General features: G+C 57.6%; 3 protein-coding genes across 6 annotated transcripts in view; 2 read left to right on the top strand and 1 right to left on the bottom strand.

The window, feature by feature from the left end:
• Window positions 1-8,966: 8,966 nt before the first annotated feature.
• PUSL1 (pseudouridine synthase like 1) lies at window positions 8,967-23,866 on the top strand. Of its 2 annotated transcripts, none has more exons than XM_056796044.1 (9): window positions 8,967-9,145; window positions 14,705-14,762; window positions 15,242-15,429; window positions 18,698-18,844; window positions 19,041-19,214; window positions 21,520-21,574; window positions 21,791-21,953; window positions 22,156-22,287; window positions 22,424-23,866. In XM_056796044.1, exons 1-8 carry the CDS (start codon window positions 9,087-9,089, stop codon window positions 22,275-22,277), a joined length of 966 nt encoding a protein of 321 aa, XP_056652022.1. In that variant the 5' UTR covers window positions 8,967-9,086; the 3' UTR covers window positions 22,278-22,287; window positions 22,424-23,866. The 2 variants fall into 2 exon arrangements, with proteins under 2 accessions (XP_056652022.1, XP_056652023.1); XM_056796045.1 differs by lacking the exon at window positions 8,967-9,145 and adding an exon at window positions 13,113-13,423.
• LOC130459009 (P2Y purinoceptor 4-like) lies at window positions 22,467-23,561 on the top strand. Its single transcript, XM_056826205.1, has one exon. It carries the CDS (start codon window positions 22,467-22,469, stop codon window positions 23,559-23,561), a length of 1,095 nt encoding a protein of 364 aa, XP_056682183.1.
• Window positions 23,865-26,335, bottom strand: part of INTS11 (integrator complex subunit 11) — a 39,151-nt gene continuing 36,680 nt past the window's right edge. For all 3 annotated transcript variants that reach the window (XM_007481075.2, XM_016430039.2, XM_001364637.5), the window contains 6 exons: window positions 26,093-26,255; window positions 25,494-25,601; window positions 25,312-25,373; window positions 24,835-24,977; window positions 24,562-24,691; window positions 23,865-24,244 (listed from right to left, as the gene is read on the bottom strand). In XM_007481075.2, the coding sequence (XP_007481137.1) occupies window positions 24,179-24,244; window positions 24,562-24,691; window positions 24,835-24,977; window positions 25,312-25,373; window positions 25,494-25,601; window positions 26,093-26,255 (672 nt within the window). In that variant the 3' untranslated portion in view covers window positions 23,865-24,178. The remainder of the gene's footprint in view (window positions 24,245-24,561; window positions 24,692-24,834; window positions 24,978-25,311; window positions 25,374-25,493; window positions 25,602-26,092; window positions 26,256-26,335) is intronic.

Raw genomic sequence — 26,335 nt, 5'->3', positions numbered from 1 at the left:
TCCCCCCTGCGGGACAGCCCTCTCGGGATGCAGCTTCCAGGGGCTTAGACCACAGCTCCTCCCCCACAGCTCATTTCTGGGTGGGTGTGGCCAGGACCCCTCCATCCCCTGCCCCCATGGCAAGACAGCTCACAGACAGGGGCTGACTCCTTCCCTGCTCAGTGTTGGGCGCGCACACACACCTCTCCCCATTCTAACTAAGGAAAAGGCGACCAGAGAGGCAGGGCGGGTCACACAGCAAAGCTGGATTCTATTCGAGAAACTGAAACCAAGAGCATTCTAACGGCTCCCAACCAAGGGTGGGCAAAGGTGGGGGAGGGGGGTCAAGGTGCATAGCTTCAACTCGGAATGGGTGCCCCTGGTATATATTGGGGAGGAGGACCTGAGGGTAAGAAGACGCCAGCCTGGGGTCTAGATCTAGCCCGGACTCTCTCCAGTGCCCTGCATGGAAATCTCCCGCATCTTCCAGATCCCCAAGGGCCCTCCCCCTAGGCTGCTCTCAGAAACAGGTAGGCCAGGTCAGGCAGGCGTGCCTGAGCAGGGAGGAGACTAGAGTAAAGGTGCGGGGAGGGGGAATGCCAAGAGCTTCCCAACTTCCTATCTGGTGGCACTACTAGGGCATTGGAGAAGGCAGCATTGGATAGGAATCCCACAAACCCAAAGCCTCCGGAGAGCCCTATCCCACTCAGCCAGCAGAGCTCTGGCCACTGGGGTTCCAGGGATGGGGCTGGAGGCTCAAGACAGAGGAAGACCTGGAAATGAGCTGGGGAGGGGGAGGTTTGAGGCGTTTGCCAGCCCTCTGGAAAATGGCTTTGAGGTGGGCAGTAAGGAAAGGCAACCCTCCTTGGAGAAATCACGGCTCCCTCCAGATCCTGGTCCCTGGCCCCTTTTTGTACCTCCAGCCTTCAGACCAGAGCCATAGCGAGAAGGCCGGACCCCAGCTACCAAGACTAGTCCCCACCCTTTACCCAGAATCCGAGGCGGGAGGGTCCAGCTCTGGAGACCTTCCTTGGGAATCCCTCTCCCTTCCCACTACAGAGAAACAGACTGAAGGGAGGCTCAGAGAGCCTTCTCAGAGGCTTCACTGACTAAGCAGGAAGGACCCCAGAAGGGGAAGAAGACAGGTTAAAGATGCTGCCATTCCCACTGACTAGAAGAGAAATTTGCTCCCCTGAGACAGAGACCCTCCCCCCATAATCCTCCTGCTCTGAAGCTCACACTGTCTTTCTTCACTCATCCCACCATCTTCGCCCACAGCAAACCTTTAAGACTGATTATTCCTATTCCACCCCCCCCCCAGCACCCTTGCACCGTGACCCAAGCCCCACCTTTGCCTGCTCTCCCACCCTGTCCAGACCGGGAACCATCCGGAAGATGTACCCCCAGGCTGCTCCCGGTTTCCATTTCTTTCCAGTCCCCTGAACGCTTGGGTCCCCAGGACAGTCATGGGAAGAAGCAGAGCAGGAGGGAGGGAGAGAGGAAGGAGGGAGGGAGGGAAGGAAGGAGAGAGGGAAGGAAGGAGGGAGGGAGGGAGGGCCTCAGCCAAGGAAGGGGCTGCTGTCTTTGTCTCCCGGAGCAGTTCCAGAAGGAGTATGGAGTCACAGGCCTGAGTCCTGCAGAGGATCCAGGCACAAACCGGGACCCCCCCCCCCCCATGTTTGCACCCCAAGCCCAGGCTCCTGATGCATGGGAATATACACGCCTGTGCACACGTGTGGGTAAAGTCCCCACGCCAGCAGTGCTGCTGGGTGAGGTCCCGGCTTTGGCTAGTTTTCCTGCCGGAGCCCTCAGCTGTCTCGGAGGCATTTCCCTGCCCTGGAGACATTTCCTAGCAGAGCTTCCCCCGACAGCGAAATCGGGGGCACTGCCCATCCTGCCAGGCAGGCTCAGGGGCGCGAGCCCACGGAGTCTCGGAGAGGGACCCTGGGTGGACAGATGGACAATTGGAAGCAGCCAAAGCCTGGCGAGCCGGGGACCTCACACCTTCTGCCCCTTTCTCTCTGGGACAATCGGTATCTGGAAAGGTCTCTTTGTTCCCTGGGGAAGGGCTTAGAGAGAATGGAGCAGGGGAGTCTCCTGGGGGAGCCTGAAGCTCAAACAGAAGCCCCTTCCCGGCCACCCCACCGGCCTTCCGAATCTCCCGAAGGGGCTGAGACCGCGGATGCAGGAGGTGGGGGAGGGGCTGGGCTGTCACAGAGAAAAGCCTCGGCTCACATAAAGACCCTCCCTCCTCTCTCCCCGGCGCTTTCCCTCTTCCAGTAACCATAGGCGGGTTCTCTCCTGGGGCATCTTCTGCAGGAGAGGACCAGGCCCTCGCCCCTGCGTCTGCCCTCCGGGCCTCGGGTGCTCCCAAGGCATGCCCCCGCAACTTAGCCCCCTGCTCCCCAGAGAGCTCTAGAAAACCTAAATCCTGCAGGGGCCAGGAGGGCACCGGGCCAGGAAGGAGCCGCGGCTGGCCCGCTGGGTGGGTGGGTGGAGGCCAGGCAAAGGGGCCAAAGGCGCCCAGCCTGTCACTGACACGCCCCACGTGGAACCTGGACAGCAAGGGAGGGAGGCTAATCGTAGGAGACCCAGCAGTGTGCGCCTTTGTGTGGGAGTGTGTCTGCCGGGCTGCCTCCGTCTGCCTCCATCTCTGTGTGTGTCTTGTCTCTCTCTGGGTCCCTCTGTCTCTGTCTCTGTCTCTGTTTCGGAGGCGAGGCACCTCTCTCCCTCTCTCTCTCCCTCCCTCTCGCTCGCTCTCTCGCTCTCTCTCTCTCTCTTCTCTCTCTCTCTCTCTCCCCCCCTCTCTCTCTCCCTCCCTCTCTCTCTCTCTCTCTCTCTCTCCTCTTTCCCCCTCTCTCCCTCTCTCTCTCCCTCCCTCTCGCTCGCTCGCTCTCTCTCTCTCTCTCTCTCTCTCTCTCTCTCTCTCTCTCTCTCTCTCTCTCTCTCTCCTCTCTCTCTCCTCTCTCTCTCTCCTCCCTCTCTCTCTCTCTCTCTCTCGCTCGCTCGCTCTCCCTGGGCGTGTCTCTCCGTCTCTGTGGCTTTGCTCGGCTGGTTCTTTCCCCGAGGGTGTGTGTCTGTCTCTGGGTTCGGGTTTCTGTCGCCCTCCGTCCCCGGACCGTCTCTCTCTGTCTCTGGGTGTGTGTCTCCTCTTCCTCTCTGTCTCTGGGTGTGTCTCGGTCTCTACCTCCGCCCGGGTCTCCGGTCTCTGGCCGCGACTCGCGGTCTCCGCCCCGCTCCGTCTCTAGGGGTGCGCGGGGTCCCGAGGGCTCCCCGCTCGCGGCCGGCCCGGGTTCGAGGCTTCTCACCTGAATCGGGGCGAGTCCTTGATGCACTCCTCGAACTCCACGGTCATGTCTGCGGCTCCGCCCGCGGCCCGGGCTCTCAAAGGGGAAGCGTCCGTACCATGGCCACCCCAGCCCGCCCCGGTCGGGCTCCGCTCCGCCCGCTCCGTCGGCTCCGCTCGCTCGCCAGCCAGCCCGCCCGCCTGGGCAGGGGAATGAGCCGCTGCAGCGCCCACCCCGGCCCGCCCCAGCCCGCCCCGGCCCGCCCCGCCAGGCCTGTCACCGCGCAGGGAGCGTCCGCCAAAGTGCTGCTGCTGCTGCCGCCGCCGCCGCCGCCGCCCGCCGCGCCCCCTTTCCCTGTAAGCCCCTCCCCAGTCACCCGGTCTTGTCATTTACATTCGCCGGGTCTTTGTCCGGCGCCTGACTCCTCCCCCTCGGGGGGCGCAGGGTGGACCCTCCAAGAGCCCAAGGTCTTCCATTCAGAGCTGGAGGATCCTCCAGGGAGGTTCCTTACCCCTCTACAGAGGAGGAAACTGAGGCCACAGAGGCCACGTGACTAGCCTAAGGTCACGTAGTCAGTGACCACGCCAGGCCCGAACGTTGGGACTCTCCGACACCCAATTTGGATCCCCCCACCTGGGCTGATCCCAAATCTCCAGCCTCCAAGCTAGATGGTCCAGGGGCTCCTCCTGCGGAGTTGGGACCTGTCCTCAGTCATCACAAATGCATGTTGACAGACCTGTCTCCAGCCCCCTGGAGGTCATCTAGTCACAGTCAGTCAATTAACATTATTAACCACCTTCCTACCAACTGTGGGAAATCATGGTTATGGGATAGTAGAGTTAATATCCAGAGGGACTTTGAAGGTCACTCACCCCAATCCTTTCATTTTATAGATGAAGAAACTGAGGCACAGAAAGATTACGGGATTCCCCCTAGGTCCCAGGGTGGGTAAACCTCAGAAGCAGATTCTGAACCCAGAACGAGAAGGTCCTTTTTGAAGTACCAACACCTCCCATCTCTGCCTGGGTGGGCTGCAGACACCCCAAACTTCCCATGTCCCAAACCCAACACCCTTCCCCCCCAGAAGAGCTCTAAGACCCCTCCCAACTCCTCTGCTTCAACGGATGACTCCTTACACTTCTATCCAGTCACCTGGACTGAAACCTGAGTCATCCCCACCAAGAGACACAGAGTGGCATATCAGATAGAGTATGGGACTCAGGAAAACCCGAGTTCAAATCTAGCCCACAATACTTACTAGCTATGTGATCCTAGACAAGTCCCTTAACTTTTCTAAGCCTGTTTCCCCTTGTGAAAGATGAAGGAGTTTCATTCTGACTTTTAAGATCCCTTCTAGCTCTGAATTCATTTCCCTATGATCTTGACCCCTCTCTTCTTGCCTCATCCTCGACATAGGAGGAGTTGCCAAATCCTGCCTACCTCCGGAATAGCGCTGACATTTCTCTCCTCTCCACACCCACATCAGCCCAGCTCAGGCCCTCAGCCCTCAGTCTCCCCTGCCTTATGACATTAGAGCCTCCTTGCCTGAGACTCACCATCTCTGTTTATGCTCCACAGCAACGGTTCCAGCCGTGCCCCAGATCATGTGGCCCTTTCCTGGGCCTTAGTTTCTTCTTCTGTAAAAGAAGGTGATTTTAGGGCAGCTGGGTAGTGCAGTGGATTGAGTGCCAGGTCTGGAGCAGGGGGGTCCTGGAAGGAGGAGGAGGAGCCTTGTTGATGGCTCCAGAGGCTCTTTCTGGCTCTGTATGTGGGAACTCATGACCCAGGTGTATCTGATCATGCCATGGCCCTTCTCCAGATCCTTCTGAAATAGAAAGACAAGCTCTTCACCTGGGCACTGAAGGCCACACACAGTTTGCTTCCAGCTTTCCTTCCCAGGCTCATTTCACATCCCTTCCTCCCTATTCCATGCTCCAACCAACTCCTTACTTTGCTCCTCCCTGTTCTTCCCTCCCAGAATTTAAATGGGATGGACTCCCCCCACCCTGTCTCTGCCTCAACCTTCTTCTCTTCCTTCAAAGCCTACAGCATGGGTCATCTTCTCCAAGGAGCCCTCCAGCACGAAGGGCTCTCGTCCACCTACAACTTCTCATGCTCTTTGCCTGGCTCTGTCCCATAAATCTGGGTCAAGGTTTTTAATGAAAATGTATATGGCCTCAGAGAGACTCCCCCCCCCCCCCCCCTCCAGAGTGAACAGAGGGCTGGTGGGCCTTGGAGTCAAATCTTTCCTCTGCTATTTCTCAGCTGTATGACTCCAGGAAAGTGACTTCACTACTCTGTGTGCTGCGTGCCTCCCTGTGACTTCAAGATGAAGTTATGATCTATTTAGCTAAGGGAGCATGGAGAAGACTCTTATCTTAGTATGGCCCCTAGAAGGCTCTTATCTGTTTGGTCCCCCAGAAGGCCCCTCTCTCACTATGGCCCCCCAGAAGGCTCCTGTCTCACTCTGGCCCCCCAGAAGGCTCCTCTCTCACTATGGCCCCTCAGAGTCTCACTATGGCCCCCCAGAAGGCTCCTCTCTCACTATGGCCCCCCAGAAGGCTCCTCTCTCACTATGGCCCCCCAGAAGGCTCCTCTCTCACTATGGCCCCCCAGAAGGCTCCTCTCTCACTATGGCCCCCCAGAAGGTTCCTGTCTCACTATGGCCCCCCAGAAGGCTCCTGTCTCACTATAGCCCCCCAGAAGGCTCCTGTCTCACTATGGCCCCCCAGAAATCTGTCAGCTTCTCCAAAGCAGGGACTGGTCTCCTGACTAGGGTATTGGACTTGGAGTCAGGAAGACCTGTGGAATCCCACTTCAGACTCTCACCACCTGCGTGCAGACCCTGGGCAAACTACTTAGTGTTTCTGCGTCTCAGCCCCATCATCCATAAAATGAAGGAGATGGTCCAGATGGCCTCGAAGGCCTCCTCCAGCTCTAAATTAATGATGGGTATTGTTGACTTCAATTCAGTGAATGTCTATGAACCCTAACTATGTGCAGGGCCCCATGCTGGTATCCCAACTATGAATGAATGAATGGAGAAGCCTTTATTAGGCTCTTACTATGTGCCAAGCACTGTGCTGAGCCCTGGGGATAAATACACAAGGAAGACAGTGATGGCCCTGGGAGGACAATGCTTCCACACAGCTTGTACAATGGATGTTAGTAGCATTATATAGAACAGAACGGGTGAAAGGAGGGGAATGGGGGGGCCAAGATTCATTGAGAGGCTCCCGTAAATTTAGAGGCAGAGTATCACAGTGGATAGGGCACTGGACTCAGAGCTGGGATAGGTCCAGGTTCAACTCCTACCTCGGATAACTAGCTGTATGACCCTGGGAAAACCGCTTTATTCCTCTGAGCCTCCATGTTCTTACCTGAAAAATGGGTGTGATAACAGCATCTACTCCAGAGGGTTGTGGTGAGGCTATCAGGAGATGAGGAACATCCAGGGCTTTACAAACCTTAAAGTTTATTGCCCATTCAGCAAACATTCATTACCTACCTCTTAGGGGGCGAGGGGAGTGGGGAGAAGGGCCCTGTGCTGAGTTCTGGGGAAGAGGACTCAGGCTTAGAGGGCTAATGATAATTGTGAGCATTTACATAGAGCTTTAAGGTTTGCAAAACACACTTTAGGGGGCAGCTGGGTAGCTCAGTGGATAGAGAGCCAGGCCTAGAGACAGGAGGTCTTGGGTTCAAATGTGACCTCAGACACTTCCCAGCTGTGTGACCCTGGGCAAGTCACTTGACCCCCATTGCCTAGCCCTTACCACTCTTCTGCCTTGGAGCCAATACACAGTATTGATTCTAAGACAGAAGGTGAGAGTTAAAAAAAACAAAACCCTATACTTTACAGATATTGTCTTGTTTGCTCCCTATAACAACCCTGGGAGGTGGGTGCTCTTATGGACTCCATTCTACAGATGGGGAACCAGACAAAGAAAGGCAAAGTATTTTGTCCAGGGTCACACAACCACTAAGGGTATGTGGAAGGATTGGAACTCTGGTCTTTCTGGCTCTAAGTCTGACACTTAATGTTCTCTAAAGACATCTAGCAAGCTCCAATGACCATGTTTTCCTGCTGACCTCCTGGGAGAGGGGCACCTCTCTGGAGCCAAGCAGCTCTCTAAAGCTACTAGAATTGTAGATCCCTTAGTAAAGAGAGCTCCTCCCCTCGAGGGCCCTCTGAAATCATGGGTCTGCTCAAAAAAAAACATAAAAAAGCACCTCAGAGAGATGCAAAAGCAAATGTTCCCTGAGGGTCAAAGGAAGACCCTTCCGCAAGGGGGAAGGGGTCAGGAAAGGTTTCTGGGGACAATGGGGACAGGGGAGGCTCAGTAAGGAAGTCTGTGGGGAACTAGAAGGGATCTCAGAGATCATAAAATGCCACCATTGCCCCCCCCCCCCCCATTTGGCTGGGGAAGGAACTAAGGATCCCTAAGGCTAAATCTAGGAGTTCGGCCGAGAAAGGGAGCATCATGGAAGGCGTAGAGATGAGGCATGGCTAGAGAGCATAGGATCTCAGCCAACCCCCCCCCCCCCTTCCCATTCTGCAGATGAAAAAACTGAGGAATGTAGAGCTTGTGACTTGGCCGGGGTCCCACATCTATTAAGTGCGTGAGGCTGGAGTTGCTTCTGACTCCTCCTTCAGGGATATAACCCTGAAACCAGACTGCCTCTCTTCCCCTCCCCTGCTCGGGCTCCAGAAGACTACTAAAAGTAATGAGGTAGAAGGTTCACAGGGGGAAATTCAGGCTCATGTCAGGGAAAACTTCCTTAAAATTCCAGCCCTCCCAGAGTGGAGCGGCCGGCCGCGACTGACAGCGCATTCCCCAGCCCCGGAAGGCTTCCCGCAAAGGTCGGGTGGCTGACGGACCACTTGTGGGGAATCCCTTCCGAGAGGTCCTTGGGCAGGTCCGGCTGGGACTAGCCAACCTCTGAGTTCCCTTTCCAGCTCGGGCTTTCGGGAATTCCAAAGGTTGGAGCGCGCTGGGCGTGTTTGGGAGAGTCGAGTTTGGCAGGAGCAGTGAATGGAGGGGGGAGGGGAGCAGCGGGGAAACGATCCAGTCAGCGTTCTCTCGTCGGTGGACCCAAGCCAGGGCAGTGACTTGACTTCCGGATCTTTGGGAAGACTTTGGGAAGCTCTCTGCTCCGAGGTGTCCTGCTGTGTGGGAGAGACAGACAGACGAGAGGCAGAGACAGAAAGCCAGAGACAGGCAGAGAGACAGAGAAACAGTACAGACACGGCCAGAGCCACGGAGACAGAGAAATAAAAGTAGGGGGTATACGCCCTCCCTGCCCCCCAAAAACAGCCTCCAACGCCAGATGTGAAGTGAGGATATGTGTGAATGGGAAGACATGGACCCCAAAGCATCCCTGTGAGGACTCCGGAGCCTGAGGGGCCGCCTCTCCACCGTCCTCGTCCTCGGGGAGCGGAGAATGGAGAGGCCGGTCTGGGCGGCCCGAGTTCCCACCATCCCTCCTTGATCTTGGCCGAGGCTTTGGGTCCAGGGAATAGGGCGCGCAGCCGGGACTGTACAGAGGCGGCTCTCTAGGTTCAGGGCAGATCCGCCCTCCCTGCATCCCAGAGCTCGACCGTCACTTGTTCCCCGCTCCCTAAGAGAAGGCCCCGCCTCCATATGGCCCCGCCCCCTGTACTGCTATTTCACCCCCTCCCCCCCGCCCTCCTTCTGTTGTCCAATCGTGCGCGGTGGCCTTGGAGTCTGGGCCGGCCGGCGCGCGCCGCGGGAGGGCGGGGTCCGATGGGCCGGGGGCGGGCACGCGCGACCAGCCCGGCCCGCCCCCTCCCACGCGGTCATGGACTCACCCCGCGCGCGCTACCTCGTGTTCTTCCAGTACGTGGGGACCGCCTTTAGGTAGGTAGGAGCGGAGATGGGGCCCCGAGAAGGGCGGGAGACGGGGATCTTGCTCCGCCCCCTTCCGGGGGGGGGCACCCCACCCGTGTCCCCAGATTGCCCCAGCGCCCACGTGGGACGTCGGGGGCTGCAGCAGGAAGGACTAGAGTGAGCCCGAGGGAGGAATTTGAAAGGCAGCCCCGGCGGGGGGGCGAGGGGCGCCCTGAGCCCTAGGGGAGCCCTCAAACGATCCGCCTCCCCTCCCTGGACCTATTTCCTGTCCCAGGATCTAGTCAATGGTTTCTAAGGACCTTCTGGTCCTGAACCAAGTTCCACGACTCGGTGATTCAAGTCAAGCTGCAATTATTAAGCGCCTACTGTGCCATGCCCCGGGGAGAGGAGGGCACTGAGTCTGGGGCCTTACACTCCTCCTCCCCCAGCTTCCTCTCCGCGGCAGAGGAAGGATGTGGCCACGCACTGTGCCCAGGTCTGGCCAGGCAGGGGGGCAGGGTAGGCTGGACGGTTGGCACCGGAGCTAAGTTTAGGGTGGCCATTTCTAGAAGTCACCCAGACTCGGGACGTTTTCAGGAAATGAGGTTTCTAAACATTTCTGCCCGAAACAGCCTTGTTTACATTCAGTGTGCCTGTGTTTGGGAAGGGAGGGAAGAGAGCTTCAGGGATCCCGGTTAGGGCTGCCCAGGGAGCTTTCCCCCAGTGGAGGCTGGGCATTCAGGTGGCCTGGAGATGGGAGGTCCTGGGTTCAAATGGGCCCAAAGACACTTCCTAGCTGTGAGACCCTGGGCAAGTCACTTAACCCCCACTGCCTCACCCCCACCTCTCTCTCCTGCTTTGGAACCTTCGGATTTATTGATTCCAAGTCCAAAGGTAAAGGGTTAGAAACAAACAGACAAATGAAAATGTTAAATAGGACTTGGCAAGGCTGTGGGGATTGGGAGATTTAAAAAAAGAGAGACTCCATCTGGGCCCACTGAGAGCTTAAATTTTAGTCTGAGGAGAGGGCAGGAATAAGGAAAGCATCCATCGTGGCTGGATGGGGACCTCCGTGGCCATGTAGTCGAACTCCTTCATTTTCTAGATTAAGAAATTAAGGCTTCTGAGGTGGATATTAGCCCTAAGTGAGGTCTGAATTGTTAATGAGCCTCAAGGGTAGGATTCGAACCCTGGTCCTTTGATGACTCCTAGGGCTGTCCTCTTGACTTCAGTAAGATTCACATAGAAGCACCCCAAAGCCATTTCCTGAAAACAACTGAAACTAACAACTCGATGGGAGTTGGAAGAATTCTCACTTAGGCTGTGTTTTCAACAATTTAATTCCACAAGCCTTTGTGGCCCAGTCAGTCAGTAAACATTTAGGAGAGCCCACTGTGTGCTAATTGCTGGAGATTTTAATAAAAAGAAGCAAAAAAGACAGTCCTTGCCCTCAAGGAGCTCACAATCTTTTTTTTTCCTTTTTACTCTATTTGTATTTATTTCACTAAATATTTCCTAATAAAATGTAAAAAACATTCATTTTTTAACATTTCAAGTTCCAAATTCTCTCCGGACCCCTGAGAAGATAAGCAATTTGGCAGCTGGTTCTATATAATGCTATAAGTCCTGAAAAGCAAATGTCCATGTTGGCTGTGTTGGAATAAAACAAGAAAAAGAAGGAAAGTGAAAAATCTGCTGCAGTCTGAGTTTCATAAGTCATCTCTGGAGAAATGGAGACATTTCTTCATCATTGTTCATCGAGGGAAAGAACCCACAATCTTTTTTTTTTCCCCAAACTCTTACCTTCTGACTTTGGTTCCAGTGCAGAAAAGTGGTCAGGGCAAGGCAATGGGAGTTAAGTGACTTGTCCAGGGTCACCCAGCTGGGAAGTGTATGAGGCCAGATTTGAACCCAGGACCTCCCAGCTCCCATTGGACTCCACTGTACAACCTTGTTATTCATGAAACCTTTACCTTCTGGCTCAGTATCACTTATAAGACAGAAGAGCTGCAAGTGCTAGGCAAGTGGAGTTAAGTGACTTGCCCACAGTCGCAGAGCTAGGGAGTATCTTGGCCCAGATTTGAACCCAGGACCTCCTGTCTTCAGGCCTTGCTCTCCCTCTACTGAGCCATGTAGCTGCCCCTGGGCACTAACAGTCTGTGCCGGGCGGCCCTCTCCTCAACAAGCTGTGGAGGGAGAAGTGACATGTATTCAGACTGGTGTCGTTCAATCTGTTCGGTCATGTCTGGTTTCACGGCCCCACTGGGAGTTGTCTTGGCAGAGATCCTGGAGGGCTTGGCCATTTCCTTCTCCAGCTCCTCTGACAGATGAGGAAACTGAGGCAAACAGGGCAGTAAAGATAAAATAGACCAAGGAATTGGGAGGTGGGAGGGCCCCGCAGAAGAGGCAGTCAGTGCTTGAGCCGAGTTGGGAGGGAAAATAGGGAGTGCACGAGGTTGTGAAGAGGGAGAGCATTCCCCACTTGGAGGAAGTCAATGGGCTGAGATGAGAGGTAGAGAGCCCTGTGTGAGGAGCAACAAGCAGACCCGTCTGGCTGGATTGTCCTCTCTGCCGAGATAGCGCTGCAGCCGCTGAGAAGGGCTCCAAAAGTCAAGCAGAAAAGTGATCTTTTGTCCTAAAGGCAAGGGAGAGTCCCTGGAGTTTCTTGAGCAGGAGAACAGGTTAAACCTGTGCTTTAGGAACACCTACTTGACAGCTTGGATGGGAGACGGGAGAGAAGTGAGGCAGAGAAACCAAGTCAGAGGCTATTGCAGTAGGACGGGTAAGAGATACTGAGGGAGGCAGCTGGGTGGCTCATGAGAGGTCCTGGGTTCCAATGTGGCCTTCCCTAGCTGAGTGACCTTGGGCAAGTCACTTAACTCCCATTGCTCAGCCCTGGCTGCTCGTCTGCCTTGGAGCTGATATACAGTATTGATTCTAAGAGGGAATGTGAGGGTTTAAAAAAAAAGCTCCCAAGGGCCTGGCCAGACCTGGGTGGTTGTGGTAGATGTAAAAGGGAAACATGTGGAAGATGATGAGTGATTGGAAACCACTGGTTCTAGCCACTAGTTGGATGGGGCGGGGAGAGGATGATGGAAAGTAAAGATCCGAGAGTGATGCTGGGGACTCACTCCTTGTATCATTGGTGCTGAGCTCATTTGACAGATGAGGAAACTGAGGCAGGCAGCATGAAGTGGCTTGCCCAGGGTGTCACAGCCAAGAAATGTCTGAGGCTGGATTTGAACTCTGGAAGGTGAGTCTTCCTGACACCAGGCCTGATGCTCTGTCTGCTGAGCCACCAAAGGCCAATGGAACACCCTGATGGAGATGTCAGGCAGGCGCTGGAGAGGTAGGACTAGTCCTTAGGAGGGAAGTTAGGGCACAATATATCAACCTGGGAGTCATCTGCATAGAGATGATAATTAAACCTAATAATTAAACCCATGGGAGCTGGTGAGTAAGAGAGTCAGAGGTGGAGACAGGGAGAGAGAAGAGAAGAGAAGTGAAGAGAAGGGAGGAGGGGAGGGGAAGGGAAGGGAAGAGAAGAGAAGGAAAGGGAGGAGAGGAGAGAAGAGAGGAAGGGAAGGGAGGAGAGGAGAGAAGAGAGGAAGGGAAGAGTGGAGAGAAGACAAGAGAAGAGAGGAAGGGAAGGGAGGAGAGGAGAGAAGAGAGGAAGGGAAGAGAAGAGTGGAGAGAAGAGAGGAAGGGAAGGGGAGAGAGGAGAGGAAGGGAAGGGAGGAGAAGAGAGGAAGGGAAGGGAAGAGTGGAGAGGAGAGAAGAGAAGAGAAGAAGGGAAGAGAGGAGAGAAGAGAGGAAGGGAGGAGAGGAGAGAAGAGAGGAAGGGAAGGGAAGAGGAGAGGAGAGAAGAGAGGAAGGGGAGAGAGGAGAGAAGAGAGAAAGGGGAGAGAGGAGAGAATAGAAGAAGGGGAGAGAGGAGAGAAGAGAGAAAGGGGAGAGAGGAGAGAAGAGAGGAAGGGGAGAGAGGAGAGAAGAGAAGAAGGGGAGAGAGGAGAGAAGAGAAGAAGAGAGAAAGGGAAGGGAAAGAAGAGAAGAGAGGAAGGGAAGGAAGAGAAGAGAAGAGGGCCCAGGGCAGAGCCCTGAGGGAAATCTCTATGCCTAGAAGGCCAGACGGGAATGATGATTCTGCAAAGGAGCCTGGAAAGTGTCCCAGCCCCTATGAGGAGGTAGAGGTGGGGGGCCATGACCAGTGGTTGCATCTCCAAAACCCTGGGAGGAGAGAGGCTCCAGAACGAAGGTGACCAGTACTCAAAAAGCCCTAAGAACAGGCTGCTTGGTTCTGCCATAAAGGTAAATCCTTGGCGGGGACAGCTGGGTGGCTCTGTAGATAGAGGGCCAGGCCTTAAAGTGGGGAGAGCTGGGGTTCAAATCTGGCCTCAGACACTTCCCAGCTGTGTGACCCTGGGCAAGTCACTTGACTCCCATTGCCTAGCCCTTCTGCTCTTGTGCCTTGGAACTGATACACAGCATTGGTTCTAAGATGGGAGATGAGGGCTTAAAACAAAATCCTTGGTGGCCTGGGAACAGGCCATGTCAGTAACGGAAGGGCCAGAAGCCAGCTTTCAAAGGGCTGAGAAGTGAGGAGGCCAAAAAGAGGCGAAGAGATGCCTGGAGCTTTGCTTTCCTCTGGAAGGGGAGATTTAGGGCACTGGCTTGCGGGAACGTCATATCGACGTTTTTTAGGCTCCGACACAGTCTGGTTGTGTTTGTGGCGCTGGGGAGGCAGTTGTGATAGAAAGGAGTTGAAAATGAGGTCAGTGGAAGGAGCTGGCTGCAGGAGGAGCCAGGAGGCTTTAGAACTCGGGGCACAAGCGGAGGGCAAAGGGAAGAGTCCCTGAGGCCTGAGACTGGGGCGAAGCACAGAAGGGGAGAAGAGAGGGAATCGGCCGCAGGGGCTGCCTCCGTTCTCTCCAGGGGCCCCTCCTGAGAGCTGCCTTGAAAGGAGAAGTTTAGCAGAGGCTGGATGGAGTGCCGGTGATCTGGGGACTCCTTGACTGCATTTTATTTTTACGTAGCCCGACCTTCTGTCTTAGTATCAGTTCTGCCCGAGTACTGATGCTGAGAGAAGGGGAGAGGTTTGCGTCTTGAGGCATTTTTGGCACACTCTTCCTTTCTCTGGTGTGCTGCCCTGGCGTTCAGGCTGGAGGCCCCAGGAAGCGCCGCCGGGCCCCCGGGCCAAAGATGGGCTCCCGCAGGACCTCCAATAACTTCAGAAGGAAGAGAATGGATGACAGCGACTTAGGGAGAATTGCCTCTCCAGAGCGGGTGGCCCCCGTGCTAACTGGAGCGGTCCATTTGCACAAGCCACAGGGACCACAGGCAGAGGTGTCAGCTTCCCTGAGCCTCAGTTTCTTGGTCTCTCATCTAAGAGGGTTAAATCGGATGGGTGGCCGGGGAGCTTCTTCCCGTCTCCCAGATGGAAACCTCCAGACTAGGCACTAAGGGGAGCAGCGGCTCAGACCTCTTCCCTGCAGGCAGGGGTCTGGGTTAGAGAGCCAGACTGGGGGCCATTGTGGGGCGGATGATGAGCTTCCCGTCTCTGTCTCCCCCTCCTCCCCTCTCTTCGTACAGTGGGGTCATGGCCATCAAGCGGCCGGGGCAGAGGGCCGGAGTCCAGAATTTTCTAGAGGTAAGCGGCTTGTCTACCGTCCAGGATTCGGTGCCAGCCCCGGGGAGGGATCAGGAGAGGCCGGCTCCTCCGGAGGAGGCTATGGACAACAGTGTCCAGAGGGGATGGAGGCTGGAGACGGAGCAGTAATGGGCAGCCTCCCACCCTGGCAGCTGTGACAGCTGGAGCAGGGGGATGGACAGAATGACTCGGGCTCTCTGGAAGGGGGAGACGAGCATCCAAAGCGAGGGCAGATGGATGGGTCCCGCTATGGCGCGAGATTCCTCCGTTCTGGGACTGTCAGGCCCACGGGGCGCTGGGTCCCAGGCCTCGGAGGTCGCGGGGCCCAGGCCCAGGCCCCCATCGAGAAACGACAGGGCCGAGACGCCCGCCTGGGCTTCTGCGTACGTATTCCAGCTTTGGGCCCATCCAGCTGAGGGCGAGGTGGGGGGAAAGGAGTCCGGGGGGCCCTGCCTCACCTGCATCCCACCCACTCCCAGAGGGCTGCCGAGCGGCTGAACTCCATCACGCCAGTCAAGTTCAGCATCTCCAGCCGCACGGACGCCGGCGTTCATGCGCTCGGGAACTCTGCCCATTGCGATGTTCAGCGCCTGGTTGGCCGACCCCCCTTCTCACCCGATGTCCTCACGACAGCCCTCAATTGCCACCTCACTCACCCTGACATCAGGTAAGGGAAAGCCCCCCAGATCCTTCAGGCGCAGCCCACTGACGCTTGGAGGCAGAAGTCAATGGCTAGACCACCCTCCATCAGGCCCCAAACATTACTTGAGGCACAAGCCTGTCCCAGGTTCCATTTCCCTCCCCCTCCCCCCGTGGTCCCCCATGATCGATTCTTCCATATTGCCAAGCTCGGGGGACCCGGGCATCCTTGGCACCAGCTCCAAGACTTGGGGTACCCTGTACATCTCAGCCTCTCCCAGCTCTGTCTTGGAAGGCATTCCTCCTGGACAGAAGCAAAGATCAGCACCGAGGGCAGCGGACAGCGGAGAGCAGATGCAGTTGGCCCACCTTAGGGAGTGCCTGGAGTGGGAGGCAGGAGGTGGATGGCTGGCCTCTGGGTGGGTCACAGTTCCCGTCTGTCTAAAGCTTATGGTTATTTCTGGCTCTGGGAGGGACAGGAAGTAGCCTCTTCCCAGCCCAGGATTTGACCTGGGACCAGAACCAGGAGATCCTGGGCCCCAGCCGACCCCCTGGGCCTTGAGGCTCCGTTCTGAGTCCTGCCATCCTTTTTTAACAGCCTTCTTTCTATATATACTCTCTGGTCACGACCTCATCAGCTTCTACGTTTTCATCTCTAAGCTGATTCCCTGACCTACAGGGCCAGGCTTAGCCAGGCTTTCTCCTGAGCTATAATCCTCTCCTCCGGATATCCTGTGGGCATCTCGACCCTATTGTGGCCAAACCAAACCCTGTCCTTTTCCTGGAGCCTACGGCTCTCCCGCATTTCCCCCATTATGGCCAGGTGACACTCCCGATGTCGGTGCCATTGTTGACTTCCCATTCCGCCTTTATTCAGTCTGTGGTTACATCTTGTCACCTTTCCTCCATCAAATCTCCCTTCTCCCCTCTCACACTGCCTGACCCTCTGCCTCATCACCTCATGCCAATGGTGGGTTTCTCTGGCTTCAGTCTTCCCCCACTCCATCCAACCTTCAAGCAGTCATTAACATAAACTCACATTTATTTTTATTTTTATTTTCTTAAACTGTTAGCTTTTTAGAATCAATACTGTGTATTGGTTCCAAGGCAGAAGAGAGGTAAGGGCTAGGCAATGGGGGCTAAGTGACTTGCCCAGGGTCACACCGCTGGGACGTGTCTGAGGTCAGATTTGAACCTAGGGCTTCTGGTCTTTAGGCCTGGCTCTCTCCATCCACTGAGCCCTGACCTTTTTATAAATAAATAAATAAATATATATATATATATATATATAATTTTTTAACATTCTTTTTAAAAAACTGGGGTTCCATATTCTCTCTGTCCTTCCCACCCTCCCTCTCTCTCACCCTTCTCCCCTCCCTGAGACATTTATTAAACTCCAGCTGCCAACCTGACCTCCCTCAAGCACAGATCTAACTGTGTGGCCCCCCTCTTCATTAAACTCCAGGGGCTCCCTGTCATCTCCAGAGTCTGAAAGAAACTGCTGTTTAAGGCCTTTCCCACCTGGTTCCCGCCACTTTCCAAAGCCACTGGATCTGTGATACCATTCACATAGGGAACTTCTGGGTGAGGACATTCTCCCCGCCCATGCAGGCTGCTGCCTCCTCTGCAACTCATCCTCTTAGGGGTGGGGATTGGTCTAAGGAGCTTCCAGTGAAGACACTCTACCCATGCTGGTCACCACCTTCTTCGTGGCCTTAGAGCACTCCCACAATGGAGCCCAAATCATGCTAAAATGGAATTTGGAAATATTTAACCAAATAAATGAGACAAAGATAATAATACATTTTGAAACCAAGACTATACATAACCCCTGGACCCCTTGTGTACAATTTGTGGTCCCCATTTCTTTCTTTTTTAAAAAATTTTATTTAATTGATTTAGAATATTTTCCCATGATTACATGATTCATGTTCTTTCCCTCTCCTCCTCCACCCCCCTGTAGCCAATGAGCAATCCCCCCCCCCCCCCGGGTTTTACGTGTGTCATTGATCAAGACCTATTTCTATATTATTGATGTTTGCACCAGGGTGATCATTCAGAGTCTACATCCCCCATCTTATCCCCATCAAACCATGTGATCAAGCAGTTGTTTTTCTTCTGTGTTTCCGCTCCAACAGTTCTTCCTCAGCATGCGGAGAGCTTCTTTCTCACGAGTCCCTCAGAATTGTCCTGGATCCTTGTATTGCTGCTAGTAGAGAAGTCCATTACACTGGATTGTGCCACAGTGTATCTGTCTCTGTGTGCAGTGTTCTCCTGGCTCTGCTCCTCTCACTCTGCATCACTTCCTGGAGGTTCTTCCAGTTCACATGGAATCCCTCCAGTTCATTATTCCTTTGAGCACAATAGTATTCCATCACCAACAGAGACCACAACCTGTTCAGCCATTCCCCAATTGAAGGGCATCCCCTCATTTTCCAATTTTTTGCCACCACAAAGAGCGCAGCTATGAATATTCTTGTACAAGTCTTTTTCTGCCTTGGAACCAATACACAGTATTGATTACTATCTCTTTGGGGTACAAACTCAGCAGTGGTATGGCTGGATCAAGGGTCTGGCAAGTGGCCCCCATTTCTATTGAAGTTTGTCGCCATTGTTCTAGAAATACTAAGAATATGTGGTGGGATTTGAACCCAGGTCCTGCTGACTTTTAAGCCTAGCACTCTCCATTACCTCATTGTTGTTAACTGCCTTTGCCACACTGATCCAGGGCTTTCCATCCCCTTTCCTCATGCCTCCCTAAGACAAGGCCCCCACAGCCCCCAGTCTTTGCTGTGCCTTTGAATTGCTGGGTTCCTTCCTGACTCAGTCTCTAGGGCACATCCTTAATTACCTTGCATTTATTTTGTGTTTTTATTTTGCATACACTCATACATGTTCTCATCTCCCCTTGAGATGTATGTAGACCCTTTGAGAGGGCAAGGATCCTTCCATTCTTTGCCTTTGTTTTCTCACTGTCTGGCACACAAGTCAAGTTCTTAGCAATTGATGGATTGATGGGTCGAGGGTCTCCTTAATCTGGTTCTGGGAACTAGAGGGCCCCAGCTCCTACCCTGTCAGACCCAGGTGTTTCCACTCCCAAGCACTGTGTCAGTCACCAGGGTGATCCTGGAAGCCCACAGACCTCTGCCCTGGCTGGCCTAGCTTGGGGAGGTGGGCATGGGCAGGGGACCAGGGTGCCCTCCTGCCTTCTGTGACTTCCTTCAGCTATTCTTAAAACACTGGAAGTTCTTCCTGGTGTCTAATCCTAGTACCTCCATCCCCAATCCCCCTTCTAGGGTGATCCGGGCTTTTCGGGCTCCTGATGACTTCCATGCTCGCTTTGAAGCCACGTCCCGGACCTACCTGTACCGGCTGGTAACTGGCTGCTCTGTGGACATGCTGCCTGTGTTTGACCGGAACTTGTGCTGGCCGCTGAGGGCTGAGTGAGTGTCATAGCTCCTCAATTGGATTCAGGGGAAGGGCCTGGCAGAAGCTGAGGCCACTGGGGCTAGGACAGAACACTTCCCATTCCCTGTGACATCAAGAAGACCAGATCTTGGGCTGGGGGGTGGGGGGGGAAGCGTGGGGCCTTGGGCAAGGAGGATACCATTATGGCTTCCCATCCTGCTCTGCTCCTAGCCACCTGGATGTGGCAGCCATGCAGGAGGCCGCCCAGCATCTCCAGGGCACCCACGACTTCCGGGCCTTTAGGTCAGCAAGTGATAATGACTGGAGAAACTCTGTGAAGACACTGATCCGGGTCTCTGTGGGCCCTGCACCGGCCAGCCCCTTCGCCCATCCCCAGGAGAAGAGGTAAGAACACAGCCTGGGCCGCAGTGCCCTCTCACACTACATGTGGGTGTCTCCATTCGGCCTCTCAACATTGTCAGATCCCAAGGGCCAGGGAGGGCTTTCCAGCCTCTTTAAGACCACATGGGTTCCCTGCCCCGAGGGACCTGGGAGTCTGAGAGCGTCCCCCTCCCTTCAGGGCAGGATGGAGCCACCTGGTCCAGCTAAGGGCAGCAGATGGGGGAGGACTGGCATCTTTCCATGACCGGCATCCCTCATCCCTTTGCCCTGGGCAGGGGGGTTGGGATTGCTCTTGGCCCCAGTCCGATCTGATGTTTTTTGTCCTGGGGTCGGCCAGTGTGCCCGGTGGAGCAGACAGGGCTGAGGATGGGGCACAGCCCGGAGGGTAGCCCCGTCCTTTGTCCTGCCAGGCTCCCTCTGGCCTTGGGACCCGCTTTAGGGAAGGGTATGGACGGCAACCCACCTTCAGGGCCATCTCTGGGGCGGCCACAGGGGCGCTGAAGCCCTGTGAGCTCCTGGTTTTTGGCCTGGGCACTCGCCCTCTCTGGCCTTTCCTCTCCACGCCCGTCCCCTCTGGGCATCGGTGCCCGAGCTGAGCTGGGCCTGTTGCGGGGGGAGCGGCTTTGGCCCCCTCTCCCAGCTGTGCCCCCTCCCGCCCCCGGGTGCCTGGTTCCAGCAAATTCCATTTCATGCTCCGTGGTGCGGGGGTGGAAGCCGGGCTAAATTTAGCTCTGTTGCTGATGAGCGGAAAGCTGGGGCGGGAAGCCTCCCCCAGAGACCCCGAGACCGTGGTCCCCGGGCATCCCAGGGAGGCCGGCTCCTGGCTGAAGCCCGAGCCTGGTGGGCAGGCAGGAGACGCCGGGCCCTGGGGAAACAGCTCCCTTGTTCCTCCGGCCGCCCCCCCTCCCCTCCTGCCCCCTTTCTCAATCGGCAGCTTGTCTATTCACAGAAGGGATTTGGGGTGGGGGGGCCTGGGGCTGGGGGTTGCCTAGCAACCATGAAAGCCTCTCTGAGGGCTGTCCTCCGGCTGAATGGCAAACAGGAGCCCCTCATTGGGGATGCATCCCCATCACCTGTCTCCCCCCACCCCCACCCTGGCACTGGCAGCCAAGCCAGAGCCTTTGGGAAAGAATGGCCGCCTTTCTCTTGGCCAGCCTCCTCCCCTCTGGGCCTCCCAGTGCCCCCCACCCCCCAGCGCGGGCCTGGGGAAGGGGCTTCTGGGCTCTCCCCTCGGCCTCTCCTCAGTGCCTGTCAGGTGGCCCCTCGGCCCCCTCCAGCCAGTCCTGGGACCCTGCCCCGGCTCGGCCTGGAGCCCCCCCCCTTCCCTCTCTGACTCAGGAGCTTCGGGGCCACGAGGCCAACCTCCTCACTTTCTAGGGGGAAACTGAGGCCCCAAGAAGTTCAGAGGAAGGGAGGGCTTAGCTGGAGCTTCTCTGGGCCTCGGCCGCCAGGGCAGGTGCAGGCTGGGCAGCCGTAGAAAGAGCCTTTCAGGAGGGGAGGCTGGCCGGTGCCAGATGTGGCGCCGGAGAAGAGGCTCTCTGTCCTCTGCCCTCGCCGGCCATGGAGGGGTGCCCGGCTCCGGGCCCTCGTCCATCTTCCTCTGCCTGGGGGCGGGGGACAGAAGGGGAGAAACACTGGCAGGTGGCAGGACCGGTGCCTGGCACGACCTGGGGGGCCCCCAGAGCCCTGTATGAAGCACCTGCTGTGTACCTGGCCTCGTGCCAGCTCCTGGCCCGAGGAGCCCCTTCCCCATCTCCATCAGGATTCGAGATCTTGAAGCCCACAGGTGGGAGCCAGGAAGACTAGAGTTCAAATCTAGCCTCAGGTACTTCCCCAGCTGTGTGACCTGGACAAGTCTGCCCCTGAGCTGGCTTCCTCATCTGCAGAATGGGTATCATATTAGCCTCCTCCTTCCAGGATGGCTGTGAGACTCCTGTATACATCAAAACAAGAAGCACCTGTGCTTGTGGAAGGCAGCCACTAGCCCTAGTTAGTGACCCTGGGCCAGTCATTTCTCAGTTACTGCAGATGGATTATGATCCCCACTTTACAGATGAGGAAACTGAGATGACTGTTGCCTGAGGCTGGATTTGAACCCTGAACCCTGGCCCCAGGCCGGCTGCCTGGCCTCGCATTTCAAAGATGAAGAAACTGAGGCCTGGGAAGGGAGGGCCACATCTGGGATCTGAACAGGGGCGTGGGCCTGCCCTAGCAGTTGTGAAGGGCAGGCGGGCAGGAGGCCGGACTTGAAGAAAGGCTGGAGCGGGGCTGGGGGGGCCGGAGGACCCCAGGGCTCTTTGTATTGCAGGAAGCTGCAGTTTTGGGACCTGGAGTTTGAGAGCAAGTCCTTCCTGTACAAACAGGTACTGTGTGCCACGGCGGCCCATTTTCCAGGCAGGAAGGTAGAGGCTGGGGAACCCGGGAGAGGCTCGCGGCGCCCCCTGGTGGCGACGAGGGGGCAGACTGCGCCGTCCGAGCTTCGTCCATCCTGGTGGGGAGGGGGGCCGCCACCGCTGCGCTGCGGGGAGGGGGATGGAGGGCGGGACGGGGCGGCCTTGACCGCTTGGGGGCTGCGGCAGGTGCGGAGGATGACGGCGTGCCTGGTGGCCGTGGGCCTGGGGGCCTCGACGCCGCAGCAGGTGAAGGAGAAGCTGGAGAGCCGGGACCCGGAGAGCGGCCCCCGCCCCCTGGTGGCCCCAGCGCAGGGCCTGTTCCTCAAGTCCGTGCAGTACGCCGGCCTCGGTGAGCGCCCCCTCCGCGGGCTCCGGGACCCCAAACCCGGCGGGAGGGCGGGGCGGAGCCGCGGCCGACAAAGCCGCTTTCAGTTCCTCGGGGAGGGGGGAGGGGGCAGGATGTGAACAGACGCTGAAGGGCGGCCAGGTGCCGGGGGCCACTGGGAGCCCATTTCCCCGCTCACATCCGGGGCTCCGCCTTCCCTCCCCAGACTGGGGCCCCAGCGAGGCCTGCTACAATCGCCCGTCTGTCTCGGAAGGCCAGAGCCCAGGACACGTGCCAGAGGGACCCGGCCTCCGACTGGATCCCAGAAGGGAAACGGAGTGGATCTGAGCCGCCCCTGGTACGCCCCGCACCCTCAGCCCCCTCCCTGACAGGCACCCAAGGGCTCCGGGAGGGGGAGGGGCTCCCCTCCCTGCCTGGGCCCTGGGGGCGACCCCCTCACCGAAAGGCAGTGCAAACCCAGGCTGTCTTCGCAGGTTCTGGGAGGCCCGCCGTCCATGCGGCCTGCCCTGCCTGCCCATGGCCCTGAACGACACGGGAAGACCCTGGGCGGCGGCCGGGTTCCAGGGCCACCAGGGCCACCGTCTGTTGGCCGTGGCTTACGGCGTGGTCTTTGCGGTGGGCCTGGCCGAGAACGTGGTGGCGGGGAGCCTCCTGCTCTCCAGGCTCCGTCGCTCCAGCCCCTCCTCCGTGCTGCTGCTGAGCATGACGGTGGGCAGCGCCACCTTCGCGTGCGCCCTGCCCCTCAGGATCCATTACCACCTGTGTGGGGGCGACTGGCGCTTCGGGGAGCCGGCCTGCCGGCTGAGCGCCGGCCTCTACTGGGCCTTCCCCCTGCTGAGCACGGCCTCCTTCTTCGGCCTCTGCCTGGACTGCCACCTGGCCCTGGCGCACCCCTTCTTCCGCCTCCGGCTCCGCCGGGCCCACTGGGCCGCAGGCAGCGCGCTGCTCTGGGCGCTGGCCGGCCCCCTGGCCCCGCGAGCCCCCTGCAGCTGGACTAGCGCCAACAACCGCACGTCCTGCTTTGAGAACTCTGTGGAGGACGCGGGGTCTGGGGCTCCCGGCTCCTACGCCCTAGTGGTGGGCCTCCTGGCGCCTTGTGCCATCGTCCTGGGGGGCTTCCCGCTGCTGGCCTGGCGCATGGCCTCGGGCCGCAGGACGCGGCGCCGCCACCAGAGGGCGCTCAGGACCCTCTGCTTCAGCGTGCTGGTGTGTGCCTTCTGCTTCCTGCCCTACACCCTGGCCCGCCTGCTGCCCGGCTTCACCCGCCCCACCCCCCTCCTCGGCCACCTGCGCCCGGTGCTGCTGCTGCTGGTCAGCCTGGGCTCCTGCCTCAGCCCCGTCCTCTGCCTCCCCTGGCGGCCCCGGGCCGGCTGCGGGTTCTGGGCTCGCCTCTGCTCCTTCAGACCCAAGATATACACCATCTACGACGGCAAGCTGGCAGAGCTCCCCCGCCCCCCGCTGGGCTCCGGCCAGCTGGGCAACTACGGAGAGACCCAGGCGGGAGAGGCAGGCCCTGGGGCCGGCCGTGCGGTGTGTCCCCAGGAGCCCCCGGGGCCGGTCACCTACAGGGAGCTCCGCACAGATGAAAGCCTCCCTCCCGAGGGCCACTGACGGCGGAGGCAGCGTGCCATGGCGGCTGGCTCTAGACCCCACAGCACCAACAGCAAGGTTTGGCTTTTCCTGGACGGCCCTGTAGGCAGGGGGCCATCCCCGGGCCTGAGCCCGTCCCAGAAATGCCCGCTTCAGGGTTGGCGCATCTGGACTAGCCCCCAGGCCCTGCCCCTCCTGTCCGGGGCTCAGAGGTGGGCGGTGGCACCCCTGGCTCCAAGGCCCGGAGGAGCCGTCCGTCGTGGGCAGTCTGAGTGGAAGAGCTACAGCAGACGAATAAAAGGCCGCGAAGGAGGGCGCCAAGGCTGCGGGTGGCTTTTGGTTTTTAATTTCCGTCCTTAAAAGGCAGGCTCCGGTGGCTGAGCCCTGTTCTAGGCACTTGGAGGAGAGGGGAGGTGGAACTGGGATGCACAACGCCAGGCCCTGCCTGCCCTCCTGGAGCTTATCAGCTTCGGACTCCCCCCAGGCATAAGGGAGGTCAGTGCGGAAGCAGGACTGAGGCCCCGAGGCTCAGAGCAGGGGCCACACAAGGCCCTCCCTGAAACGGCTGCCCCACAAAGCGCTGAGGAAGGGCCTTAGAAGGGAGGACACGGCTGGGAGCAGCTCCTGGGGCCGGGCCCTCAGCTGGGGGCCTGCGGGAGCCCTTTCTTCAGCAGCGATGTGAGGTAGCTGCCCAGCTCTTCATCCTGCGCACCGAGACAGAGGAGGAGGGTCAGTGTGCCCCCGTGAGGCCTGTGGGCACCAAGTCTGGTGCACCGAAGGTGGGGGCAGAACTCGTGCAGGCAGGGCCACAGACCAAGAAGCTGGCAACTACGGAGAGACCCAGGTGGGAGCAGCAGGCCTTGGGGTATATCCCCAGGAGTGCCCCGGCCGGTCACCTACACGGAGCTCGGCACAGATAAAGCCTCCCTCCAGAGGTCTATGGCCATTTCAACCCTGAGCCAACAGGAAATGGAGGAGGCGGGTGCCCCGAGGGAGCAAACACCCAGCCTGGGGCTCTCACCTGGTAGGTCCAGGAGACCAGGAGCACTTTGGTGCCTGGGTCCTCCGAGTGGGCAGTGGCCTGGATCAGGATGGACTCCACCATGACTGAGCCATCGGGCAGGTGCTGGACGGAATGAGCTTTCAGAACGCTAGAAGAGGACAGATGGACACGGCTGCCAGACCTGAGCCCTGGCCGGAGGGGAGAGGGCTCTGCACCTGTGCCAGGGTCTCCCCTTAAAGCCACAGTCCAGGGGAACCCTAGCTGTGGGGGAGGGCACCCCTTCCTCCTCACCTCTTCAGGTGACTGTAGACACGCAGCACCGTCTCCTGCTCCTTGCGGGTGTCATGGATGTGCACTCGGCAGGTGAAGCGAAGCTGATGTTCAGCCAGGCCCAGCTCCTTGAGGGCCTGCTCAGAGGACACCAGCCGGAAATTCTGGCAGGGTAGAGGGAGGGAATGTCACGGCCATCCCCTTGCCCAGCTCCTTCCTTCTGCCCCGTGCATGTCAAAGTTAGTCATTGTGGGGTTGGGAAAAGGGCCAAGTGACCAGCAAGTTGGGCACCATCCGTCACCCCCAAAGCCAGACCAGACGCTGTCTGAGACCCAAGGCTCAGTGAACTCCCCACCAACCCAAGAAACTGGGACTCCCACCCAGCCTCAGTTTTCCCCTATGTCCATGCTGCTGGGCACCAGGCCAGGGATGACCAGAAGGGAGGGTGGTCAGGAAGGCCTCCTTGGAGCACAAACCCTGCCCGCCTGGGCCACTCACATTGTCCTTCATGATCAGAGTGCCATGCATGAGCTTTGGCTTCTTTGCATCAGGGAGCAGGCCTGGTGGGGAGAGGAGGAAGAGACCCATCAGGCATACCTCCCTTGCACCCCTCATGTCTCCCCTTCTCAACTCCCTGCCTCCCTCCTCCACCTTGTGCCTGTCCACATAAGACACCGTACCCAGGGCCATCTCTCTCTTCAGCAGCCCCAGCGAGATGCCCACAGGGATGTTCGGGTGGGTGAGGAGGGTGACCGTCTCTCCATTGGCTGGCATGTAGCAATTCACATCTGCCAAAGGCACGACATCAGAGGATTAAAACCAAATGGGCAAGCACAGGGGACCCAGATTCTTGTAGTTGCTCAGGTGGGCCCAGGCTTCCTCGGCTCATTCACCCTGCCAATGCTGATTAGACAAATGCCAATGCAGGCAAAGCCCTGAGCCAGGTGCTGGAAATGCAAAGACAAAACCAAAGCCAGCTCCTGCTCTTAAGGAGACCACAGGCCACCCATCACCACTGTTTGCAGCTGCTGTGCCAACTTCCCATGGACCATTTACTTCTAAGAGCCCATCCCCAGCAGGCTGGGGCTAGACCGGAAGCCTCCTTTCCGAGGTTTGCCCATGCAAGTCTTGGCCATCCCCATCCTGAGGAAGCTTTACCCCAACCACTGTCCTCTGTCCGTGACCTAACAGGATCTACCCAAGGGGCATGGTAGGATGAGTCTGAGGGGTCCCAAGAGGATTTCCACCCTTATCTCTACCCAACACCAGGCCCACACACGGAATTCCTGTTCAATCTTCTGCTTTAGGAACTCCATCTTCTTGGCTTCCCCGTGGACGAGCAGCACGTTGTCTGGCTCAGCCTGGCGGACCAGCTGCATGATGCCCTTGGCATCGGCATGGGCACTGAAGGACATGTACTCCACTTGCATCTTCACCTCTAGCTGAGGACAAATGGAAGAGAGTCAGTCACACACACACAGAAGGCAGCAAGCAGGCAGGCAAAAAGGCAGACAGATAAGAA

This window comes from Monodelphis domestica, chromosome 4 (genome assembly GCF_027887165.1).
Source record: "Monodelphis domestica isolate mMonDom1 chromosome 4, mMonDom1.pri, whole genome shotgun sequence".
Taxonomy (NCBI): domain Eukaryota; kingdom Metazoa; phylum Chordata; class Mammalia; order Didelphimorphia; family Didelphidae; genus Monodelphis; species Monodelphis domestica.
The sequence above is the reverse complement of the archived record's forward strand: the minus strand, read 5'-3'. Positions and strand labels throughout refer to the sequence as shown.

What these genes read in the sequence shown, in the direction of transcription:
- PUSL1 (XM_056796044.1), top strand. Translation starts at nt 9,087, where the DNA reads ATGGACTCACCCCGCGCGCGCTACCTCGTGTTCTTCCAGTACGTGGGG. An exon ending in TACGTGGGGACCGCCTTTAG is followed by an intron (nt 9,146 to 14,704) that starts GTAGGTAGGAGC and finishes CTCTTCGTACAG; the next exon opens with TGGGGTCATGGCCATCAAGC. An exon ending in CGTGCAGTACGCCGGCCTCG is followed by an intron (nt 21,954 to 22,155) that starts GTGAGCGCCCCC and finishes TTCCCTCCCCAG; the next exon opens with ACTGGGGCCCCAGCGAGGCC.
- LOC130459009 (XM_056826205.1), top strand. Translation starts at nt 22,467, where the DNA reads ATGGCCCTGAACGACACGGGAAGACCCTGGGCGGCGGCCGGGTTCCAG.